The 25,358-nt window shown below is 37.9% G+C and overlaps 1 protein-coding gene across 1 annotated transcript in view; it reads left to right on the forward strand.

Moving 5' to 3' along the window:
* The window catches only part of C4H10orf67 (chromosome 4 C10orf67 homolog), a 159,914-nt gene extending 135,964 nt beyond the window's left edge, over positions 1 to 23,950 (forward strand). Inside the window, exon 18 of the mRNA XM_049881626.1 lies at positions 23,263 to 23,950. Within this exon, the coding sequence (XP_049737583.1) occupies positions 23,263 to 23,351 (89 nt within the window). The 3' untranslated portion in view covers positions 23,352 to 23,950. The remainder of the gene's footprint in view (positions 1 to 23,262) is intronic.
* The last annotated feature ends 1,408 nt before the right edge of the window (positions 23,951 to 25,358 follow it).

Here is a 25,358-nt window from a genome sequence, read left to right on the forward strand (position 1 = left end):
AATTACGAGATTTTATCTTGTCCAAGGTCAGCAGATGCCGGGTACTGTCTCATAGGATATAGAAAGCACGCAGGCTCTAAGCAGCTAAAAATCTGCTTATTTAGGCTATTCTTACAACTGGATATATACAAATTTGAGTTTGGAGCCACTGGGCTTTTTGGAGCTAAGAGGTCTGTTTGGGGCCAATACACAGAGGCTATTTTTGACTCATGCATGGTGACAACATTCCTTTCAATTCTCTCTGCTATGTAAAGTGGAGATGGTGACCCTACCTCATAGGTTTGTTATGAAGATTAGATGAGGTAAAGTGCCTAGCTAATCCCATCCCTACCTCTCCTCCTACTCAAGTCTGATAAACCTACATTTTAATCCACCACATTAGAGCAATATGTTAGTAATTTGAAAGAACTAGTCTCTCTATAGTTTTTAATAATTAATTTTTACAAGATGTAGGAATAAGATCCAGCATTGTTATCAAAATAATAAAAAGATATTTTTAAGCAGTGAGATAAAATATAATTTTAAACAATGCTATATTGGGTAATAAGTCTTTCTTTCCGAAGCAGCTTAAAAATCATTTTAGATTGTGTTGGACGTTTTAAATCAAAACATTCTAAAAAAGGACAACAGAGTTATTGAAGCAACATAGAAAATTTACTAGATAGATAAATCCTTGTGAAGGTAATAGAATAAAAAATGAGTACAATACTATCTGCAAAATTTCAAAGTAGTTTTTTACATAGTAGTAATTATCCTAGGAGAGCCCAGGTAACATTATTAATTTGTTTGCTGCTTAGCTGTGATAAAATTTGGGATCTGAGCTGCCCATTGTATACGGCGCACAGGCACAGATTGTATGTACTCAAGAAGACCTTTCTCACAGTCCAGTAATTAGATGCTATTGACATTGTAATCTTTGGAAAGGTTCTTAATGAGCTCCAAAGACACGAATCTCATAGATTAAACCTCAAAGTAACAGTGACTCTTTAAGTGGTTTGCCGGTAAGGGAAAGCTCAAACATAAATATCTGAGAATACAAGAGAAACCCAAACTTAAACCTAGATTACATTGTGTTGTTAATTCCATGAAATTTTTAGGGGAAAAACACCAAAGAGGTGATTCTTAAACCTTTTAAAGAATAGTAGAATAATAGCAATACAGTCGATGTACTTTTAAAACCTTTCTTTTCATTCTTTGAAACTTTGGACCTGAAAAGTATTTCCTTTTACTAAGAGTATTTTCCACCAATGTATGAAAAATAAATATCATTTGAAGGTGGTGTTCAGTTGCCTCTTTTTTTTAATGCAAAAATAATTTTTAAAACCACACAATACATTTAAATTTAGATAAATAGTAAAAATGAAATAAGAAATTTTAGGCACAGGTTGATATTGTTTTACAGAGTTTTTTATATTGTTTTTAGACTGTCAGCTGTGATTAAATAATTGGTTAGGTTTTCAAATTTGTGAGTTGTATATTGATGGCTATAGACAATGCTTGGAGAAGGAGTTAATCAATGAATTTGAGTTAAGTACCAGAACAACGTGATTTACTAAGTAGTGTCTTAAGAAGTTGGTAAGCATTCATGATGTCACTGCCACCCACTTCTCTACTACTTCCCCGTTGCTTGTTATTAATGTTATATTTCTAAGCTACCTATGTCATCCTTGTCTTTGAGATTTGAGCTGATTTTCTGCTACCTTTTATTTTCCTTTCAGGAATCTTCCTTGCTCTTTACATATATTCTAGAGATAGCTTCTACTCAAGGCATAGGATTTAGGAAGTTAGATGATAAATTAAAGCCTAGAAGATAAAAAAGCCTATCTCTTATATTATCCTTCCAAGTAAGGCCAGTGCTCAATGGCATGGAAAGGTGTCAGGGTGACTGATTGGATTAAAGAATTAATCATGAATGTTCTTTATCTAAGTGAAGCTCTGTCCACAGGTCAGATAGGGGATTGAAAAATGTGAAACAGGAATATGAAAGGGAACCTATGCTTTGAAAATACAGTGTTAATCTTTGAAATATAAGGTGGATAATTACTTTGAACTTGCAAGATTGTAAAAACTTAGTAGGTAAAAAGTTAAGATTAAACTTCAGGTAAGTTTTACTTAATATTAAAGATGGGCTTTACTAAATTGGCTGTCTTATACTTAGTCTATTAGACAATGCTTCATTTAACAAATGCCATTAAGACATTCCTTATTATACCCCAACCTTTCTGCTGTGTATTGTTAGTTCTCTTGTTGGGCTGTGGTGCTAAGGGAAGGGCCACAGGTTGGATTTCAGCAGCCTCTAGATCCAGTGACCACAGATTTCATCTCAAATCTCACAGATTTGGCTGCAGACTGATACTGTTGGTCGCTTAAGAGGCATTGCAAATCATTTTCAGAGGTTTTGCCTTTGTGGTAGTAATAAAATATTGAAAAAGTGTTTCATTGGTGTACTGACATAGGAGTATTAATTTTTTTAATTTAGGAATACTTCCATTGTACTACTACCCATTGCCGTTGGTGGATTCTGACTCATAGTGACTCTATAGGACAGAATAGAACTGCCCCATAGGGCTTCCAAGGCTACGATCTTTACAGAAGCAGACTGCCACATCTTTCTCCCACAGAGTGACTGGTAGATTCCAATTACAGACTTTTGGTTAGCAGCTGAGTGCTTAAACTACTGCACCACCAGGGCTCTTTGCTTCCTTTGTAGAAATGTCAAAATGTTACAAGATATTGTATATGGACTCCTGCAAATCCATGTACATATCAAGTGTACCCTAGTTAGAAATGACATCTTCCTGTATGAAAGATACAGTATTAACAACACTTTCAACTAGAGGAACACCAAGTTTGGAAATTGAGGGTATTAGTAAGATTCAGTATATAGAAATGTCACTGGACTCCAACCCTCAGCCTACACATTCCTGGCTAGTTCACTAACTTTGAGCAACTTCTTTCATTTAGGTTCTTCAACTTCAAAGAAATAATCACATGGACAAAACACGTCAAATGAAGAAGTAATTTGTCAGTTACTAATTTTACACAAAGATAAGCTAGAATTAACAAAAATAATTTCATCATTTTTATTTTCCTATCAGCAAAAATTCACTTGAGGAAGGGCTTAATTTCTTTATGTTAATGTAGAAACTATATTTAATGTGCATTTTATTTATTTTTTATGTGTTGTTTGTTGTTGTGTGCTGTCAAGTTGATTCCAACTCATAGCGACCCTACAGGACAGAGTAGAACTACAACGTGGGGTTTCCAAAGAGTGGCTGGTGGATTCGAAATGCCAACCTTTTGATTAGCAGCTGAACTCTTAACCACTATGCCACCAGGGCTCCATTATTTATGTAGAAAACATTTTTATTTTTGTTATGGAATATTTCAAATATTTGGAAAATACAAAAAATTACATGTTGAACACCACCTGGCTGTATTTGATTTTCCTCCCTCTCTCCCTCCCCAGAAGTAATCACTACCCTGGTTTTGGTGTTTGTGAGTGAGTTTGCATACTTTATATTGTGAAGGGAATAGATTTGATGCATTGAAAACTAAAGACTAAAGACCAGACAAGCTGTGGAATGACATCAAAGACATCATACATGAAGAAAGCAAGAGGTCATTAAAAAGACAGGAAAGAAAGAAAAGGCCAAAATGAATGTCAGAAGAGACTCTGAAACTTGCTCTGGAATGTAGAGTAGCTAAAGCAGAAGGAAGAAATGATGAAGTAAAAGAGCTGAAAAGATTTCAAAGGGCAGCTCGAGAAGACAGTAAAATATTTATAATGACATGTGCAAAGACTTGGAGTTAGAAAACCAACAGCGAAGAACACGCTCGCCATTTCTCAAGCTGAAAGAACTGATGGTACTGAAGAAAGAAGTCCAAGCTGCACTCCAGGCATTGGTGAAAAACAAGGCTCCAGGAATTGACGGAATACCAATTGAGATGTTTCAACAAACGATGCAGCGCTGGAAATGCTCACTTGTCTATGCCAAGAAATTTGGAAGACAGCTACCTGGCCAACCAACTGGAAGAGATCCATATTTGTGCCCATTCCAAAGAAAGGTGATCCAACAGAATGCGGAAATTATCGAATAATATCACACACAAGTAAAATTTTGCTGAAGATCATTCAAAAGCGGCTGCAGCAGTATATCAAAGGGGAATTGCTAGAAATTCAGGTCAGATTCAGAAGAGGATGTTGAACAAGGGATATCAATGCTGATGTCAGATCAATCTTGGTTGAAAGCAGAAAATATCAAAAAGAGGTTTACTTGTATTTTATTGACTATGCAAAGGCATCCGACTGTGTTTATCATAACAAATTATGGATAACATTGCAAAGAATGGAAATTCCAGAACACTTAACTGTGCTCATGAGGAACCTGCAAATAGACCAAGAGGCAGTTGTTTGAACAGAATAAGGGGATACTGTGGGTTTTAAAGTTAGGAAAAGTACGGATCAGGGTTGTATCCTTTCACCATACTTATTCGATCTGTATGCTGAGCAAGTAATCCAAGAAGCTGGACTACATGAAGACTAACAGGACATCAAGATTGGAGGAAGACTCATTAACAACCTGTGATATACAGATGATACAACCTTGCTTGCTGAAAGTGAAGAGGACTTGAAGCACTTACTGATGAAGAACAAAGACCACAGCCTTCAGTATGGATTACGGAACCAACTGGACCAATAAGCAACATCATGATAAACAAACAAGATTGATGTTGTCAAGGATTCCACTTTCCTTGGATCCACAAACAATACCCATGGAAGCAGCAGTCAAGAAATCAAATGACACATTGCATTCAACCAAGTCGTGGTGTTTTCAGTCACCTTTTATGCATGTGAAAGCTAGACAATGAATAAGGAAGATCGAAGAAGAATTGATGCCTTTGAATTATGGTGTTGGCAAAGAACATTAAATATACTATGGACTGCCAGAAGAACAAACAAATCTGTCTTAGAAGAAGTACAGCCAGAATGCTCCTTAGAAGCAAGGATGGCAAAACTTCATCTCACATACTTTGGACATGTTATCACGAGGGAACAGTCCCTGGAGAAGGACATCATGCTTAGTAAAGTAGAGGGTCAGCGAAAAAGAGGAAGACCCTCAACAAAATGAATTGACATGGTAGCTGCTAAAAATGGGCTCAAGCTTAACAAGGATTGTGAGGGTGGCGCGGGACGGGGCAGTTGCACATAGCGTCGCCATGAGTATTAGAAATGACTCAACGGCACCTAACAACAACATATTTTATAATAATAATAATTATATATATATATAATTCAAGGTTACATATATTCCACTATCATTTTTATATAATGCTTGAAAACGTGTTAAATGATGTCATATATGTAACATTTATATACATATCATTTATATATAACATCTTTTAGCATATGTATATAACATTTCTATGTATTATATGTATATGTATATATACATATGGAAACTCTGGTGGCGTAGTGGTTAAGTGCTACAGCTGCTAACCAAAAGGTTGGGAGTTCAAATCCACCAGGCGCTCCTTGGAAACTCTACTGGGCAGTTCTACTCTGTCCCATAGGGTCCCTATGAGTAGGAATTGACTCAAAGAGAGTGGGTTTGGTTTTTTGGTATATATATTCTATATAACATTTAAATGTATCATTTGGAGCCCTGGTGGCAAAGTGGTTAAGAGCTCAGGCTGCTAACAAAAAGTTGGCAGTTCAAATTCACCCGCCTCTCCTTGGAAACCCTATGGAGCAGTTCTACTGTGTCCTATAGGGTCACTATAAGTCAGAATCAGCTCAATGGCACACAACAACAACATACATCATTTATATATAACATCATTTAGCATTTTTCAAGCATTATATAAATGATAGTGGAATATATGTATCCATGAATTTTCCCCATAAATGCTATGTGTTTGAAATTTATGTTGTTGCATGTATTTTGCGTTCATTTATTTTACCTGCTGTATAGTATATATATATATATATATATATATATATATATATATATATATATATATATATCCCATTGTGTATTACAATATATTTATAGAGTCTCCTGTTGATGGCTACTTAGAAGATTTTCAGTTTGTCACAATCATGAACATAACTGCAATAAGCATCCCTGTACATCTGTCATAATGATCATGCAAGTTTCACTAGATACCTAGAAATGGAATTACTGAGTTGAAGGGTATATACATCTTTAACTTTACTAGCTACTGTCAAATTGTGCTGCTAAATAGTTGCACTAATTTTTTTCTTATCTGTTGAGATAATTGTGATTTTCTCCTTTAATCTCTAATGTTAAAATTACATCATGTTGAATAATACTTACATTTCCTAAAGTTTTGTGTATATGAATAAATTTAATTGTGTAGTATTTTATTTATGATTTTTCTCCCGAGCTAGGTCTATAATTATTTTTCCCTGAACTACCCTTCTCGGGAAACCCTGGTGGCATAATGGTTAAGAGTTCGGCTGCTAACCTTATGAAGCAGTTCTGCTCTGTCCTATAAGGTCACTACGAGTTGGAATCGACTTGACTACAACAGGTTTGGCTTTTGGTTTGGTTTAACCTTTACTAGTTTGGGTAAGCAAGTCTGACTAGACTCAAAGAATTGGGTGGTCCTACCTGTTCTTTTAGACTACTGAAGTTTGTATAAGGTAGACATTATCTGTTCTTTGATGGTATGGAAATATGTCTTTCAAACTCAGCCTAGTATCTTTTGTGAAGGAAGGAAGAGATTTCTGAGTACCAACTTAGTTTTTTTAATGGTTATTGGTTTCCTATTTTGTCTTGAGTCAATTTTAGCAACATGTCTTCTAAACAATCCATTTTATCTAGGTTTTCAAATACATTTAGATAAACTTTAATTATATTCTCCTATGAATTCTACAATCTCTGTAATTATGTTCCTTATTCTGTCCATAATGTCCATAATGTTGTTTTAATATTTACCACCTTTTTTTTTTTTTTCCTGTTCTTAATCCTGCCAAGGTTTTGTATAATTTTTAGCCTTTCGTAAAAGAAAATGTTTGGGGTTTGTTGATTCTCTCTACTGTTTTTTCATTTTCTGATTTGTTAATTTATGTGTTTTCTTTATTATTTCCTTACTTCTACCTTTGATGGTTATGCACTTGGCTGCTAATCAAAAGGTTGGTAATTCCCTTGGGAGCATCTATCTAAGATACTCCACTGATCCCAACCCATCCAGAGCAAGGGAGAATGAAAAAAAAACAGTCACAAAGGAAAGATTAGTCCAAAGGGCTAATGGACTAAAACTACCACAGCCTCCACCAGGCTGAGTCTAGTACAACTAGATGGTACCCAGCTACCACCACTGACTGCTCTGACAGGGATCAAAATAGACGGTCCTGGACAGAGCTAGAGAAAAATGTAGAACAAACTTCTACTCACAAAAATACCAGTGTTACTGGTCTGACAGAGACTGGAGAAACCCCGAGAGTATGATCCCCAGACACCCTTTTAACTCAGTACTGAAGTCCCTCCTGAGGTTCATTCACCCTTCAGCCAAAGATTAGATAGGCCCATAAAACAAAATGAGACTAAATGGGCACACCAGCCCAGGGGCAAGGATTAGAAGGCAGGAGAGGACAGGAAAGTTGATAATGGCGAACCCAAGGACAGAGTGTTAACATGTGGGGTAGGCAGCCAATGTCACAAAACACTGTATGTACTAATTGTTTAGTGAGAAAATAATCTGCTCTGTAAACATTCATCTAAGGAACATTAAAAAAAAAAAAAAAAAGGTTGGTGGTTCAGACCCACCCAGTGTTTCCTTGGTTCAAAGAGCTGGTGATCTGCTCCCAGAAAGATTATAGCCCAGAAAACCCTATGGAGCAGTTCTACTCTGTCACATGGAATCACTATGAGTAGAAATAGACTCTGCAGCACCTAAGAACAACTTTTGAAATATCTGCTGTTTCTTCTCTAGTTCATTCATTTCTTTTCATTTTACTATATTTTAATAAATGCATTTATGACTCTGCAAAGCACGTTAACTCCAAAGCATAAATTTTGATGTGTAGTACTTTAACTGTTCCTTAATTCTAAATATTTCATTGCAATCATGACTGCCTCTTTAACACATGTGATTTGTAAACATGCTTTGTTGGGATTACCATACCTTTGACTAAACCCGTTGCCATCAAGTTGATTCAGACTCATAGTAACCCTTCTGACAGAGTAGAACTGCCTGCCTAGGATTTCCAAAGAGCAATCAGTGGATTCAGACTGCCAACCTTTTTGTTAGCAGCCTGAGCTCTTAACCACTGCACCACGAAGGCCCCACCTTTAACTAATGACTTCTAATTTAATTGTATGTATGTCAGGGAATGCATCTGTATGGCATTAATCCTTGGAAATTTGTGCAGACTTTATGAAATTGGATATGCTCAACTTTTCTAAGTATCCCATGTGAACTTGAAAATAATTTATATTCTCTATTTGTTGAGTGGCAAAGTGGTTTCAAGCTTGGCTGCTAACCAAAAGGTGGACAGTTCAAATCCACCAGCTGCTCCTTAGAAACCATATGGGCCAGTTCTACTCCGTCCTATAGGGTCACTATGAGTCAGAATCCACCAATGGCAATGGGCTATTAGGTCATCTTGGTAATTTGGTAGTTCAAATATTCTCTATTCTTCTAATGTATTATGTGCTGTATTATTTTTCTGAAAGAGGGATATAAAAAATATCTCAGTATGGTGAGGATTTGCTAATTTCTCCTGGTATTTCTGTCAATTTTTGTTTTATATATTTTGAGACTATTTTAAGTGTGTCCTAATTCATCTTCCCCGCCTCCCCTTGGTGGATTGTTGCATGCAGTGTTCCTCTTTATCCCTAGCAATTAATTCTTCAATGCCTTAAATTCTATTGTGTATTTATTTATTGTATATAAGGATACAATATCTTTCCTTTGATTAGTACTTGTTTTATATCTTCTTTTCCATCCTTTTATTTTTTATCATCTTATGATTCTTTGTATTAGATTTTCTCTTTAAGCAACTTAAAACTGAATCTTTTTTCTTTTCAATTCTCTCTGATATCTTCCTTGTAATCATTTGTTTATTTTGTTCACAATTATTGTGGTTATTGATATATTTAAACTTATTGTTAACATCTTATTTTCACGTTTTTCTGATTAGGGACCTTTTGTTTTACTTCCTATTTTTTTCTTTCAGGCTTTCTTTTGGGTTAGTAACGTTTTCTATATTCCTTCTTGTTCCCCTCTGCTGGCTTGAAAACTAAGAGTTGTACTTCCTTAAATGATTATTATTATTTTAATTGTTATTATTCATTTTAGCATATAAATGTAACTATTAATATCTTTATAAATGTCTAAAGTTATTCAACATTTCTTCCCTGCTTCCAAACATGATAGGACCTAAGCATGTTTTAACTACCTCTGAATAGCCCCAGCTCTGTATTTCTTATTATCCAAAATTTTATAGTATTTTCACAATCACTACTAAATTTATCCACATATTCACCAAATTCTGTGCTCTTAATTATTTCTCAGATACCATTTGTTTAATTTTGCTGAAAGATATCCTTTAATAATTTGTTTAGTGAGGGCCTGACTACCTATTGATAATAAATTCACTTTGTCCTTTTTGTTTTTTTAATAATATTTTGTTGAGTTTTTAGAGAAAGTTTACACAGAAAGTTAGGTTTCCATTAGACAATTTTGCATAAATTGTTCAGTGACATTAGTTACATTTATCACAATATGTCAGCATTCTCTTTAATTGTGTTCAGTTTGTTCCCCTTTCCAGTACTCTAGTTTCCCTGCCCCCTTATCTTCTCATCTTTGCTTTTGAGTAATTGTTGATCTTTTGGTCTCATACAGATGGGATGGTTTTTAAGTACAGCACTGTTCTTACAGGTAATATCCTTTATTTTTTGTACCACTCTGCTATTTCACTAAAAGATGATCTCAGGGGATAGGATCCATTCTAGGTTTAAAGGGTACCTTAGGGCAATAGTCTCAGGGAGTCCTCCGTTCTCTGCTTTTCTAGTTTGTCTGGATTTTTTTTTTTTTTTTTTTTTAATAATATGAGCTTTGCTCCACATTTTTCTCCCATTCTGTCTGGGACCGTCTATTGTGACCCTGGTCAGAATCGTCGGTGGGGATAGCTGGGCACGATCTAGTTCTTCTAGTCTCAGGGCAGATGAGGTTGTGGCTAATGTAGACTTGTTTCTTCTCTGAGATTTTGGTTACCTTCTTACTGTTTTGTAAGTAGAGTAGAAATCTGTAGTTGTGTTTTAGATGGCCATCACAAGCTTTCAAGACCCCTTAAGCTACTCGCTTCACTAGGATGCAGATCATGATTTTTGTGAACTCTGTTATGCCAATTGACTGAGTTGTCCCATGAGACTGTAATTGACCTCTCTCAATGGTAGTTTAGCAAGGTATGAAATTCTAGGTCAGCAGTTTTTGTTTTGTTTTGTTTTCTCCTCAGCATTATACCATTGCCTTTAGGCCTGTACTTATGGTGATGAAAACTTTGCTATCAATTTATCAATAATTTAGAAACATTTTGTCATTTTTTTCTGCCAGCCTCTAAGGTTTACTCTTTATTCTTGATGATCTGTAGTTTAACTACAATGTATTTAGTGGTGTATCTAGCTTTGTCAATATGCAGAGTACAATTTGGATCAGATGATTTACAACTTTATTTAATTCTAGAAATTTATCAGCTACTATCTTTCCAAATATTGCTTGTTCACAATTCCCTACATTATTTCCTTTTGAAGCACCTCTCAATTTATTCTTCTTGCCTCTAAACTACACTTTCTAATTTTTGTGTTTCTCTGTCATGCATATGAGTGGATTCCTCAATACTTTTTTTGCCTCTAAACTACGCTTTCTAATTTTTGTGTTTCTCTGTCATGCATATGAGTGGATTCCTCAATACTTTTTTTGCCTCTAAACTATGCTTTCTAATTTTTGTGTTTCTCTGTCATGCATATGAGTGGATTCCTCAATACTACCTTCCAGTTCCCTAATTCTTTCTTCAGCTGTGCCCAGCTTATTCCATGTTTTAGCATTTTCTTTTAGTGACTCTTTTATTTCCAAGATTTTAATTAACTCTTTTTCCTAGTCACTTGTTCTTAGTTTATTCTTGTTCGCTTTGTATCATAATTTGTTATTCTTTTTTAATGGATATTATCAATTATCTCTTTGAGGACATTAAACATACAAATTTTACAATCTTTGTCACACCATATTGACAGCTTAAATTTATCTAGAGTGAATTCATGTTCTGAAAGTTTAACTTGCTGTTGTCTTTCCTAGCATTCTAGTCTTTTTTTTTTTTTTGGAATTTTGGTTTGTAGGATCAAGTCTCTCTCTCTCTCTCTCCTGTCCACCCTTTCATGAATACAGTGCTGTGGCTGCTTACATGCTCATAACCAATTTGTAACCAGTTCTTATAAGTTTGGAATTCCTGCTCTACTATGACATTAGTATCTTAAAGCCACCAAATGAGCAAATATATTGGCTTATTTCCTTGGTGTGTGTCTTGGTCATCTAGTGCTGCTATAACAGAAATACCACAAGTGGATGGCTTTAATGAAAAGAAATTTATTCTCTCATTGTTCAGTAGGCTACAAGTCCAAATTCAAGATATCAGCTCCAGGGGAAGGCTTTCTCCCTCTGTCAGCTCTGGAGGAAGGTCCTTGTCATCAGTCTTCTCTTGGTCTGGGAGCATCTCAGCACAGGAACCTCAGGTCCAAAGGACGCGCTGTGCTCCCGGCACTGCTCTTTTGGTGGTATGAGGTCCCCATGTGTCTCTACTCACTTCTCTTTTTTGTATCTCAAAAGAAATTGGCTTAAGACACTATGTAATCTTGTAGACCTCATCAATATAACTGCTGCCAATCCATCTTATTACATCATAATGATAAGATTTACATTTGCATTAGGGAAATCACATCAGAAGATAAAATGGTAGGCAATCATATACTCATACAAGGGAATCATAACCTAGCCAAGTTGACAGATATTTTGGAGGGACACAATTCAATCCATGACAATGTGAAATAAGCTTTTTCCCTACCTCCCTAGGCCTATAGTTTTCTATAAAGCCATAGGCCCGGGTTAGAAACTGTTATTTTTGTTGTTTGCAGGTGGGGCAGGGAGGTTTTTTTTTTTTCCTCTTTCAACTTCTTTTCATTCAAGCCTTGGTGGTGCAGCAGTTAAGAGCTATGGCTGCTAACCAAGAGATTGGCTGTTCAAACCCACCAGCCGTTCCTTGGAAACCCTATGGGGCAGTTCTACTTCATAGTCTGACTATGAGTCAGACTCAAAGGCAGCCGGGTTTTTTTGTTTTGATTCATTCAGGGTTCTGGTGTCAAGAAGTGAGACTGGCCTTTCAACCAGCATGGAGCACATTTAGCCTCTGTTACCAAAAAGGAGCTTTATTCCTGTTTATCAGTTTCAGTCTGGTTCATTGCTTTACATTTCTTTACCAGAGAGATGTTTATCTTCTTTTTTAGTCCAGCATGCCTTTCTCTCTCTCTCTCTCTTTAAATTATATCTGTCGTGTCCATATGGTATATTAAATCACAAACTCACTATACCATTTTACTCTCCCCCCTCAAAAAGAGAAAAAAAAAAATCCTATACAAATCAGTATTCTTCATGCTTATGGACCAAAGAAACTTCATTTGATTTCAACCTTACCTTATTGATACAATTTATTCTGAGGACACTTTATCTTTGTAGATAATCCCATAGCTACTGTTATTCTAATCATCAGAAGCATGCATTAAATATTTGTCATTTTAAAAAAGGGGGGGGCATTGAAAAGTCTGTGTTGTACCTTAGTAAAAGTCCTTTCCCTGTTGTTTTATCTGTGGCATAGGATTAAACTGCCTTTTCAGGAAAAGGATAGCAATTTAATAACTTCCATGACGTCTACATTAAACGGTTGTATGGCCATTATCCCAAATGAGTTCATGTTTGTTTCCATCCTCCATTACATCTTAGGGCAAAGAATTCTGCCATTTTCTGCCCATCATAAAGGAAATATTTCCCCTTGATTGATTAGAAAGCTGCCTCTTTCAAGCTTCAAAATATGTTCTAGTATTAAGAATTAAGAGTCCTTGGGCCAAGTTAATGAGTAAACACTTAACTACTATCCAAAAATTTGGCAGCTCAAACCCATCCGGAGGCTCTGTGGAAGATGGTCCTGGAAAACTGTTTCCAAAAGATCACAGCCTTGAAAACCCTATGGAGTAGCTCTACTCTGCATACATGGGGTTGCCATGAGTCAGAACTGACTTGATGGCAACTAACAACAACAACAATTAAGGAATTAAATGTGATAAGGTTTTTGTATAAAGGCATCTGCCACTTCCCTGGCAGTTAGGAAGTGGTCAGTAGATGTATGATAAAACTAATCTGAGGTTCACCCTATTCAGATTCATAATTTTTTAACTTAGGTTGCTGCCTCACAACATCCCCCATTTGTCCTCAGACTGAAGAGTACCATCATGTTTCTATAACCTCTACCAATAAGCGTGTCCATGTCTCCTTTAATTAATCTCTCTTTGCCCTCCTCTTCAAGTACCCACCCCCTTGTTCTCCTCCCCTTTAGTCTTAACCCCTCTAGAGAGGAACCTGAACTGCTTTCTTCACTACTCTCTTCACAGTTTACCCTTTCTGCATCTCACTGACATTTCTATTCCATAGGTTAACAGACCCCCAGGCATCCGTCAGTTTATCATACTGCGGGGGCTTTCATGTTGCCGTGAAGCTAGAAGCTATGCCACTGGTATTCAAATACCAACAGGGTCACCCATGGTGGACCGGTTTCAGCTGAGCTCCCAGACTAAGACAGACTAGGAAGAAGGATCTGGCACTCTACTTCTGAAAAAAATTAGCCAGTGAAAACCTTATGAATAGCAGCAGAACATTGTCTGATATAGGGCCAGAAGATGAGCCCCTCGAGTTGGGAGGCACTCAAAAGACTACTAGACAATTGGCGTAACAAAGTTTAAGAAAATGTCCTGCATCCCACTTTGGTGAGTGGCATCTGGGGTCTTAAAATCTTGCCGGCAGCCATCTAAGATGCATCAGTTGGTCCCATCCCACTTGGAGTGAAGGAGAATAAAGAAAATCAAAGACACAAGGAAAATATTAGCCCAAGAGAGTAAAGGACCACACAAACCAGAGAATCCCCCAGCCTGAGACCAGAAGAACTGGATGGTGCTCAGCTACCACCAATGACTGCCCTGACAGGAAACACAATGGAGAGTCCTGGATGGAGCAGGACAAAAGTGTGGAGCAAAACTCAAATTCAAGTAAAAAGATAAGACTCAATGGTCTGATAGAGACTGGAGGAACCCCCAAAACTATGCCCCCAGATACACTGTTAACCCAGGACTGAAACCATTCCCAAAGCCCACTCTTCAAACAAATATTGGACTGGACTAGAGAACAAAAAATAATACATGTGAGAAGTATGCTTCTTAGTTCAATCAGATACATGAGACCAAATGAGTAGCTCCTGTCCAGAGGCAGGATGAAAAGGCAGGAAGGGACAAGAGCTGGTTGAATGGGCACAGTATACCCGAGGTGGGAAGGGGGAGTATGCTGTCACATTGTGGAGATTGCAACTAATGTTGCAAGAGAGTACATGTCTAAATTTGTGTATGAGAAATTAACTTGAGCTGTAAAACTTTCACCTAAAACATAACAAAAAATTATAATAATTAAATTAAAAAAATACTAAGGAAGAGCTGACTCCTCAAAGTAGAGTTGATTCTAATGACATGGATGGAGTCAAGTTTTCGGGACCTTCATTTACTGATGTGGCATGACACAAAATCAGAAGAAACAGCTGCAAACATCCATTAATAATTCGGACATGGAATGCACGAAGTATGAATCTAGGAAAATTGGAAATCATCAAATATGCAATGGAATGCATAAACATTTATATCCTAGGTATTAGTGAGCTGAAATGGACTGGTATTGGTCATTTTGAATCAGACAATCATATGGTCTACTATGCCAGGAATGACAAAATGAAGAGGTATAGCACTGCACTCATTATCAAAAAGAACATTTCAAGATCTGTCCTGAAGTACAATGCTGTCAGTGATAGGATGATATCCATACACCTACAAGGAACACCTATTAATATGACTATTATTCAAATTTACACACTAATCACTAAGGCCAAAGATGAAGAAAATGAAGATTTTTACCAACTTCTGCAGTCTGAAATTGATTGAACATGCAATCATGATGCACTAATAATTACTGGTGATTGGAACGTGAAAGTTGGAAATAAAGAAGAAGGACCAGTAGTTGGAAAATATGGCCTTGGTGATAAAAATGATGCCAGAGATCACCTTATAGGATTTTGTAAGACCAGTAACTTCTTCACTGCAAATACCTTTTTTCGCCAACATAAACAGCAACTGTACACGTGGACCTCACTAGATGGAATACAATCGCCTGCATCTGTGGAAAAAGACAATGGAAAAGCTCAATATCATTAGTCAGAGCAAGGCCAGGGGTCAGCTGCAGACGAGACCATCAATTGCTCATATGCAAGTTCAAGTTGAAGCTGAGGAAAATTAGAACAAGTTCACGAGAGCCAAAGTACGACCTTGAGTATATTCTACCTGAATTTAGAGACCATCTCAAGAATAGATTTGACAAATTGAACACTAATGACCAAAGACCAAATGACTTGTGGAACGATGTCAAGGACATCATATGTGAAGAAAGCAAGAGGTCATTAAAAAGACAGGAAAGAAAGAAAAGACCAAAATGGGTGACAGAAGAGACTCTGAAACTTGCTTTTGAACATCCAGTAGCTAAAGCAAACAGAAGAAATGAAGAAGGAAAAGAGCTGAACAGAAGATTTCAAAGGGTGGCTCGAGAAGACAAAGTAAAGTATTACAGCGAAATGTGCAGAGACCTGGAGTTAGAAAACCAAAAAGAAAGAACACACTCGGCATTTCTTAAGCTGAAAGAACTGAAGAAAAAATTCAAGCCTTGCATTGTAGTAGTGAAGAATTCTATGGGCAAAATATGGAACAACGTAGGAAGCACCAAAGAAGATGGAAGGAATACACAGAGTCACTATACCTAAAAGAATTGGTCGACATTCAGTCATTTCAGGAGGTAGCATATGATCAAGAACCAATGGTACTGAAGGAAGAAGTCCAAGCTGCATTGAAGATTTTGGTGAAACACAAGGCTCCAAAAATTGATGGTATGTATACCAATTGAGGTGTTTCAACAAACGAATGCAGTGCTGGAAGCGCTCACTTGTCTATGCCAAAAAGTTTGGAAGACAGCTACCTGGCCAATGGATAGGAAGAGATCCATATTTATGCCTATTCCAAAGAAAGGTTACCCAACCAAATGTGGAAATTGTTGAACAATATAATTAATATCACACACAAGTAAAATGTTGCTGAAGATCATTCAAAAGTGGCTGCAGCAGTACATTTACATGGACCTGTCAGAAATGCAAGCTGGACTCAGAAGAGGATGTGGAACCAGGGATATCATTGCTGATACCTGATGAATCCTGGCTGAAAGCAGAGAATACCAGAAAGATGTTTACCTATGTTCTGTTAACTATGCAAAGGCATTCAACTTTGTGGATCATAACAAGTTATGGATTACAATGCAAAGAATAGGAATTCCAGAACACTTAATTGTGCTCATACGGAGCCTGTATATAGACCAAGAGGCAGTTGTTCCAATAAAACAAGGGGATGTTGTGTGGTTTAAAGTCAGGAAAGGTGTGCATCAGTTTTGTATCCTTTCACCGCACTTATTCCATCTGTATGCTGAGAAAATAATTGGAGAAGCTGGAGTATATGAACAAGAACGGGGCATCAGGATTGGAGGAAGACTAATTAACAATCTTCGTTATGTGGATGACACAACCTTGCTTGCTGAAAGTGAAGAAAACTTGTAGATCAAAGACCACGGCCTTCAGTATGAATTATACCTCAACATAAAACAAAAAGCCTCACAACTGGACCAATAAGCAACATCATGATAAACGGAGAAAAGATAGAAGTTGTCAAGGATTTCATTTCACTTGAATCTACAATCAACACCCATGGAAGTAGCAGTCAGGAAATCAAATGACACATTGCATTGGGCAAATCTGCTGCAAAAGACCTGTTTCAAGTATTAAAAAGCAAAGATGTCACTCAAAGGACCAAGCTGTGCCTGACCCAGGCCAGCTTAGTCACCTCATATGCATGCAAAAGCTGGGCAATGAATAAAGAAGACTGAAGAAGAATTGATGCCTTTGAATAATGGTGTTAGTGACGAATATTGAATATACCATGGACTGCCGAAAGGACGAACAAATCTGTCTTGGAAGAAGTACAGCCAGAATGCTCCTTAGAAGCAAGGATGGCAAGACTTTGTCTCACATACTTTGGACGTGTTATCAGAAAGGACCAGTCCCTGCCCTGGAGAAGGGCATCATGCTCGGTAAAGAAAAGAGTCATTGAAAAAGAGGACGACCCTCAATGAGATAGATTGGCACAGTAGCTTCAACAATGGGCTCAAGCATAACAAGGATCATGAGGATGGCACGGGATCAGGCATTGTTTCTTTCTGTTGTACATTGGGTCTCTATGAGTGGGAAACAACTTGACGGCACCAAACAGATATCCAGAGTCTTTCAGTTGCCAGATACAATTATCAGTTCTCACCTCACTTGACCTTGCCCCAGTGTTTTCTTTTGTTTTTACTATTGAGCACCCCTTAATTCTTGATGGAAACCCTGGCTGCATAGTGGTTAAGAGCTATGGCTGCTAACCAAAAGGTCAGCAGTTTGAATCCACCGGGCACTCCTTAGAAACCCTATGGGGCAGTTCTACTCTGTCCTGTAGAGTCACTATGAGTCAGAATCGACTTGATGGTGATGGGTTTGGGTTTTTTTGGTTTTAATTCTTACTGTATTTTTTACTTCCAAGACACCAACCTGCTCTGGTTCTCCTTCTCCTTCTCGGAGCATTTATTCTCAGTTGCCGCTGGTCTCTCAGCCCTGTCCCTGATCTGAGTGTTAATGTGGGGATCACTAAGGATTTCATTCTTTGGTTCATTTGTTTCACACTTTATGTTATTACCTTCTTTAACCCTTCAGTAGATCTCCACTGCTTTCAGGACACAATCAGGTTGTGCAGTTTTGCATATAAAACCATTCAGAATCTCTGCCTCTTCTCTACATGAGCTCTCTATGTAGACATAACAAATGACTGCACTTCCCTGCTGCTCCATCCTATTCCATGCTTCTGTGCCTTGATACAAGCCTTCGCCCAGGTGGTGGATCTTCTGCTGGGTCTTACTGGGCTCACTCATGTTCTGTGGTCAGCTGGAAAATAATGGCCTCACTCACATGCTGGCTCTCTGCTGAGGTGACAGGTAGCCAGACTAGCTTGCTTTCATGGTAGTAGACTCAGGCTTCCCAAGAGCAGCAAGAGAGAGCAAGCTCTAGTGCACAAGGACTGTTCAAGTCTCTGCTAGCATCACATTTGCTCTTGTCCCACTAATCAAAGCAAGTCATCTGGCCAAGCCCAGAGTCCATGACCAAGCCCAGGGAACAACAAAGGGTGAGAATACAAATTGGAGGCTGCACACACAACCTTCAAGGTCTCACCTTCTCTTTGTTCATCTATTCATTCATTTGTTCCACAGACTTCATGAACACCTGCTATAAGCAAAGCCCTGGGTTAGGCTCTGAGGATACATAAATTATTGAGAGAAACCTTGCACTTGAGGAGTTCAGAGTCTTCTCAGTGCTTGGAATTTATATTCTAAAATGTCACTCAAAGACTAGTCCACTCAATAAAATCATACCAGGATTTTCAGAGGTCCCACAAGGTAAGGGGGGTGGTGAGAAAGCCTCTCTATATTCTTTACAATTTCTGCAGAAATCGTTACCTTCCAGGATTATCTAATGATGGCCTTTTCCCCACACGAATAAGCAGAAACCCAAATATAGAAACAAAATGTAAAATATTTTTAGCATGTGTGTTTTAAAATTTGTAATTGAACAATTACTAGATTTCTTTGGTAGCCTTTAAATCCAAGCATGACATTATATAAAAATGGCATTTCCATTGAACATTCACACGTCAAAAGTGGGTTAAAGTAGCAGTTAAAGTTTTAATCCTAGGGACCAAATTGTCCATTGTTTACAGGAATAAATAGCTGCTTGTAACTTCAAATATATATTTGTGAAAATTAGATAGGCCAAAAGTCCAAAGGAGAATCCCTTTAAAAACAAATATTGGAAGTTTCCACATTAAGTGTATTTATTTTTCTCTAGGATTAGGACAGATTGCATTGGGAACTCAGTCTTTCATCAAGAGCGGGGTGGGGGATAGAGTTGGGCCTTCCTTCATTTTCTCACAAAAGGCACAATGTGAAGCGCATCTGTGAACATTGCATAATTTGTTACGTTCTACAAAGAGATGGGTTTTTGTTATACACATACCGAAGCTATTTGGTACTGTTTCACCAATGATGTCTATTCAGGTCCAGAAAAGAAACTGGCCTCAGAAGTGTGAAAGGAGAGTAAATTTTTCTTTAAAAATTAGATACAGATTATCACTTCAAAATGCAGGAGGGAATTTTACAAGTGACGGTGCACTGATTAGCTTTCCAATGGACATCCCCTCTTTTATGAAACACATACTAACTGTGGTCAACTGTGACCAATGTGGTTTATTACTCTCCAGAAGAGTTGAACTGAGATTACCCATCTTATTTAACTGAGAAATGTTGAGTGAACTTGAACTGCTTCACAGACATGAATGACCAGAGAATTTATTTGATAAGACATTAAAGGCTAAATATGGTAACTATCTCTTTGATGGTTTAGTACAGTCAATTCTTTGGCTCATTTGCATGTCTTTCATATTTTTGTTATTACTCTTCTTTTGGTGAGTATATGAGTAGCCTAAATGAAAAAGTTAAAAAAAAAAAAAAGTTTGTATATAACATCATTACAAAAAATTAGAAATCTTACCTCTGTTGGTAAATATTTATGACAGTTTTTATGTATTCAACTTCTTAAAAAGTGGTATCAGCATTTAAGGACATTAGCGATAATTAGCTTGTGAAAAAATTAATAAACCCACTTTTTTAATGTGATAGTCCCTAAATTTATTTAATTTTAATTCATTAAGAATAAGAAAGGCATTAGGAAGTTGACGTGTTATTTGCCCAGTAACCTCCTTTGCATTTCCTTACAAGCAGGGCAGTGGGAGCTACCACTGGTGGCGTCTCAATGAAAACGTTCATGGTAACTTAATCAATAGTATGAGATGTAAGGTGACATCAGATGATAAAATGTTTTCTCTTCGTATGTGTCTGTTAACATTTAAGATAATTTCTGCTCCCCCCACCCCAAGACTAATGCTAAGATATAATCTAGATATACCCATCGTTTTCTACTACATTCAGATATTCTATCTTCTAAATTACTCACAGAAACTCTTAAGAATAAATTACAAAATCACACTTCATGTTGCTAGTGACTCTTTAAATGGAATTTTTCATTGAAACTTTGTCATTAAAATAGAAAGGCCTTTTGGTTGTGCCCATACAAGCATAATAAATTGTATATGTTTGTGATACTGAATGACTCTTGCCCATATGCTGCGCTGCAAAGCAACATGAATGAGGCATTTACCAAATCAGGCCTACCACATTAAACAGAAAAACAATCTTTATTCATGGTAACTTATCAGTTTCAATTAATCAACCTTAACAATGGTAATTCTGATGTGTTCAAGCAACTTGAAAGCAATAGGTCATCTCCAGGGCAGCCATGTTGTGTCTTTGTGCCTCAGGTTTCAAACAAAGCAACATCTCCAATAAATATACATACATATACATATATACATGCGCATGTATATACATACAAATGGACAGTTGGAGCTATGCCAGGTAGTGTCTGATAAGAATGCATGTTTATTGTTTATGATTTTAATCATAGCACATGTAATTGTTTTCAAGTATTAGTGTTTGAGCTCTGCAAGTTTAAACAAAAGGAAAGAAATTTCCATTGGATGACCATCCTTTCAGTTTCTGTGCTGCTATGTGAATAGCATTGTGCAAACCATTCCAATGGTTTTGAAAAGGGGTAACCATTGGTTTGATTTGGTTACACGGTTTAGTAAAGAGCTCCCTCCCACTGCCTTAGGGTCTGTGAAAGGTCTGTGACCTGTTTAGAACTGCCAAGTGAAATGTCATGTCGCCCCTCCCAAATGGGAGTATCTGCATTCATTTGATCAGTATAAAAAATGATTGGGGATGGTGAGATCAGTGCTTTTGAATTGCAATTTATAGCAGTTTACAAAAATGCACATTGTTGGAAAAGAAAACATGGAAGTGTTTCTTTCTAAATTGCATTACCTGTGAAATGTCATTAGTCTTTTAAGGATATTTACATCCTTTTTTTAATCATTTAGAAGACTTAACTTCAACTAAAGAAAATCAGAATTTTATTACATATGATTTTTAATTTGCGTTTTAGTTTTAATGGCAGAATTTAAGGAAAACAATGTGTCTTAGTTCTTTGAATTAACATAATTTGTTTTCACTTCCATTTATGAATCCTCTAAAATAATCTTCGTTAATCAGTTACATTAGTAGAAGATTCTCAATTGTTTTTCTCAGATTATAGAGGAGATTCATTTGTTGGCAAATGCCTTGCCTGCTGATTTCTCTAATAGCCCATTGTTGATTGCAACTCATAGCAACCCTGTAGGACAGAGTACAACTGCCCCATAGAGTTTCCAAGGAGCAGCTGGTGGGTTCGAACTGCTGACCTTCTGGTTAGCAGGCGAGCTCTTAACTACCTTACCACCAGGGCTCCCATTTCTCTAATAGTAAGTCTAAGACCTTGGGCATATTTAACTCTGCCAGGTTTCCGTTGTTCCTTCAACATTTTACCACCAAAACTTCTTTTTAAGATTAGTGCTTTCTAAGCTGTGATACCCATAGACTCATCTACGTGTACTCTTAGCTTCATAAAATGGAATGTTATTTGTTTTCATTAAATGTATAAAATAATAATATGGGAACTTTACCCAAAAAGTTGAGGTAGGCTGTTCATGTTAATAAAGGCTTAAGGCAGCTACCGGGGCTACTGGGGTACAGTAAACAACGCCCTTTTTACTGTTTCCAGAAACCTTGAAAGCTCCATGTCTTCACCTTAGGCAGTGGGTAAAAGTGAACATTACGTTGAAGAAACTTTCTTTCTGTAAGAAAAGTTACTTTGGGGAAATACCCTCAGAGCTTCCCTGGGTGACACTTGACTTCAAAAAGAAAGGCCCTTCTTCAGAAAGGACTTGACCAAGATAGACTGGATAACACGCCACTTTGAACCTCCCTAACCATTGAAAGCTGAAGTTGTCGCGTTTTTATCTTTGTTCATGTTAAGCCTTGGAATGACAGCCTGGCTCTGTGTTCCCCTCTCCCACTGCCCCGGTTTTAAGTGTCCATATTGACACCTACCGGTGACCAAAGGCTGCAATTCTTTGTTGCCTTCTCCACGCTCCTGGCTTTCACAGGGATTAGCTCAGGGCCTTTGTTCCCCTTCAAAGCTGAAACATCAGATCCCATGTTGTGGCTTTCCTGTCTCAGACCCCCAAGGCTTTCCTCACAATTTATACACCAGGTAAACGCCCCTCCCTACAGGCCAACTTGGGAGCAACTCACCCCCTTCCCCAGCTTTAAAATACGTGCCAATGTGATTTTCTTTTCTTTCATTTGTAATTTTCTATTTCATATGCGGTGGGGTTGAAAACACAAATAGAAATTTAAATCTTGGGTACATTCCATAGTTAAATTCCTGGACCCAAACACAAAACAATCCTCCTACTCTTTTTTTTTAATTCTCTTACATCCACTCCTAATCCCAGGAAAGGAACTCTGCTGAAGGTCATTTACTGACCTTGGTCACAAGGACTTAAGGCTATTTCTACAGACTGGGGCAGCAAGAAAGCTGTCTCAGAGGAAAACTTGGCAGAGCATGCTATTTTGAAGGCCAAGGAGGTGCTGACCACTTGCTCTCCCACTCCAGGTTACTGAAGAGGCTCACAGTTGGGGCCAGGACTGGGATGACCAATTAAAAATGAGGCAAAAAGCTAGGGGTGAAGAGTGGAGAGTTGTTTAGGCATAGAAAGTACAACAAATTTCATGACTGCTTATCTTTCCACATCTTAGGGAGATCGTCAGGTCTCCTGGTAGAAGAGAGGTCCAACCGGAAGATGCTCCAGAACACCCCTGTGGACAACGTGGACATGGCTGAGTAGCGGGGCAGAAATCTGGGCTGCACAGAGAGACGCCACAGAAAGAGGGTCCTCTCCATCCTGGTGTAAAGCCCGCCTCTCCGGCAAGGGATACCTTTTTCCAAGGCGTTTCTAAAATAACTGTTCAGTCCCTTCAGATGATGTACACTAGAGCTACGGCACTTCAAAAGAACACCGCGTGCGCCCTCTGCACACATCTTGTCAAGCCTTTAAGAAAACTGCTCTCTAGTGCTCACCTCACAAACCCCAAGGGGCCAGCAAATCAATTTGGGAGCTTCCTTGGCTCAGTGGTGTGCCCTGCGCCTACGGGTAGAAAGAAAGGAACTTCACCTCAAAAGTTTGAGGCACTAAACTTGTTTGACTCTCTGTCTAATCCAGTCTCTCTATAACATCAGCAAAGTCAAACCTATTTTCTGCCTCTTCACCTGTCAACTAATCCCCAAGAAGGTGAACCATAAAGATTTAAACGTGGTTTTGAAGTTCCTCTGGGGAAATCCACTTTTATCGGCACAGGGCTCCAGACAATGCCTTAAAAAGCCATAAATGATTCTTTGTAAGTGGGGAAACTCTTTGGAGTTTTGCTTCCCACCAAGTATCAAGACCAAAATCCATGTATTATAGTCTTTACAGAATTCCAGGTACCGTTTACTGAAAAGTACCGTTTGCTTTTTTTCTTCCATGCGTAACATTCAATTGGTCCTTTCTGCTCCCCTAACTAAAAGCTAGGCCCTGTCAGTCAGTAGCCCAGTTTTCTGGATTCTAAATCTCTAAAGCTATTTATTAAGTTTCAAGAAATATGGTTGTGGTCGCTGTCACATAAAGCTGATACACTCTAGTGTGAAAGAAAACAAAAGAGGCGATTTATTTGTGCGTAAAAGGAACAGGATTTAATTGGAAGAGAGAACTGTTACTTTCATCGCGAGTACATGGGGTGGCATAGCGCCGGGGAGCATTATTCGAGCTTCATCTACTATGCACTATATGCCACCGTCTCCAAAGCAGTGTTGCCCTAGAAACTTGTTTTAAATCTGCTGCTATATATCAACACCTTGTTTTAGCAGTCTTTGGCTGAATTACAGTTACACAGTTTGGCGCTTCTTTCAAATTTCCTCCCATCAGTTTGGCTAAAGAAAGGAATTTTTCTCCTTTAGAAATGAATTGGCTTAATTAGTAAGTAGATTAATGGCAATTGCTGGTGAGTTGGTTTCCAGCAGAGTTTCACCAGAGAGGGTTAATCGGAGTCAGGTCTGGAATCTTTCCCAGAACTGGCTGCCAGCCATTTCCACCAACCAATCAACCCTACATGAAACAGAGGAAATGAAATAGAATTTATATTCTCTATGCCACTCTCCTGGCCTGAAATTCCTCGGAAGCAGCCTTATGTGGGCACAAGACACACTTTCATTTCAGGATTTTAACAGAAGCCTTGAAAGGTTTCACCTTTGAGATTTATCTGGCTACCAAAGCAGCATTTCACACGGTACAATAAGTGTCTCCAGAGAGCACCGAGGGTGCATTGGAAACGCCTAAAGGCCCTCAGTCAATTTCAGGTTTAAAGACTTTGCAAAAACTCCCAAGTCCCACCCCAAATCTGTTATCTACCAGAAACCTTTCAAAAGTTTTGCTGTGTGCTTTGCAGCCTTTTCACTTATTTTTTCCATAGTGATAAAAAAATGCATTCATAGTTTAACTCGCAGCTGCATTAGTCTTGCAAAAAAAAAAAAATCCCTGCTGAGAAATGCATATAATAGGAAAAACAGATCGGCTGGACAGCAGTGTAATTAATGCCAGAAAGGGCTGAGGCCGGTTTCATAGTTTGTCTTTTGAGTATATCAAGACGAGACCTGGTGAAAAATGACGCATGCTTTAGCATTTCAGAAAGCTGGCAACTGGCAACGCTTTTCCTTTTTTCTTTGACTTTCTGCCGCGGAACAAAGAGGTCGGCAGAACTAGCTAGGTTATAATTAGTTCTCTGTCCCTAGCACATTAAGTTCATCATGGAAACATATT

The sequence above is a fragment of the Elephas maximus genome, chromosome 4 (assembly GCF_024166365.1).
Source record: "Elephas maximus indicus isolate mEleMax1 chromosome 4, mEleMax1 primary haplotype, whole genome shotgun sequence".
Classification (NCBI taxonomy): domain Eukaryota; kingdom Metazoa; phylum Chordata; class Mammalia; order Proboscidea; family Elephantidae; genus Elephas; species Elephas maximus.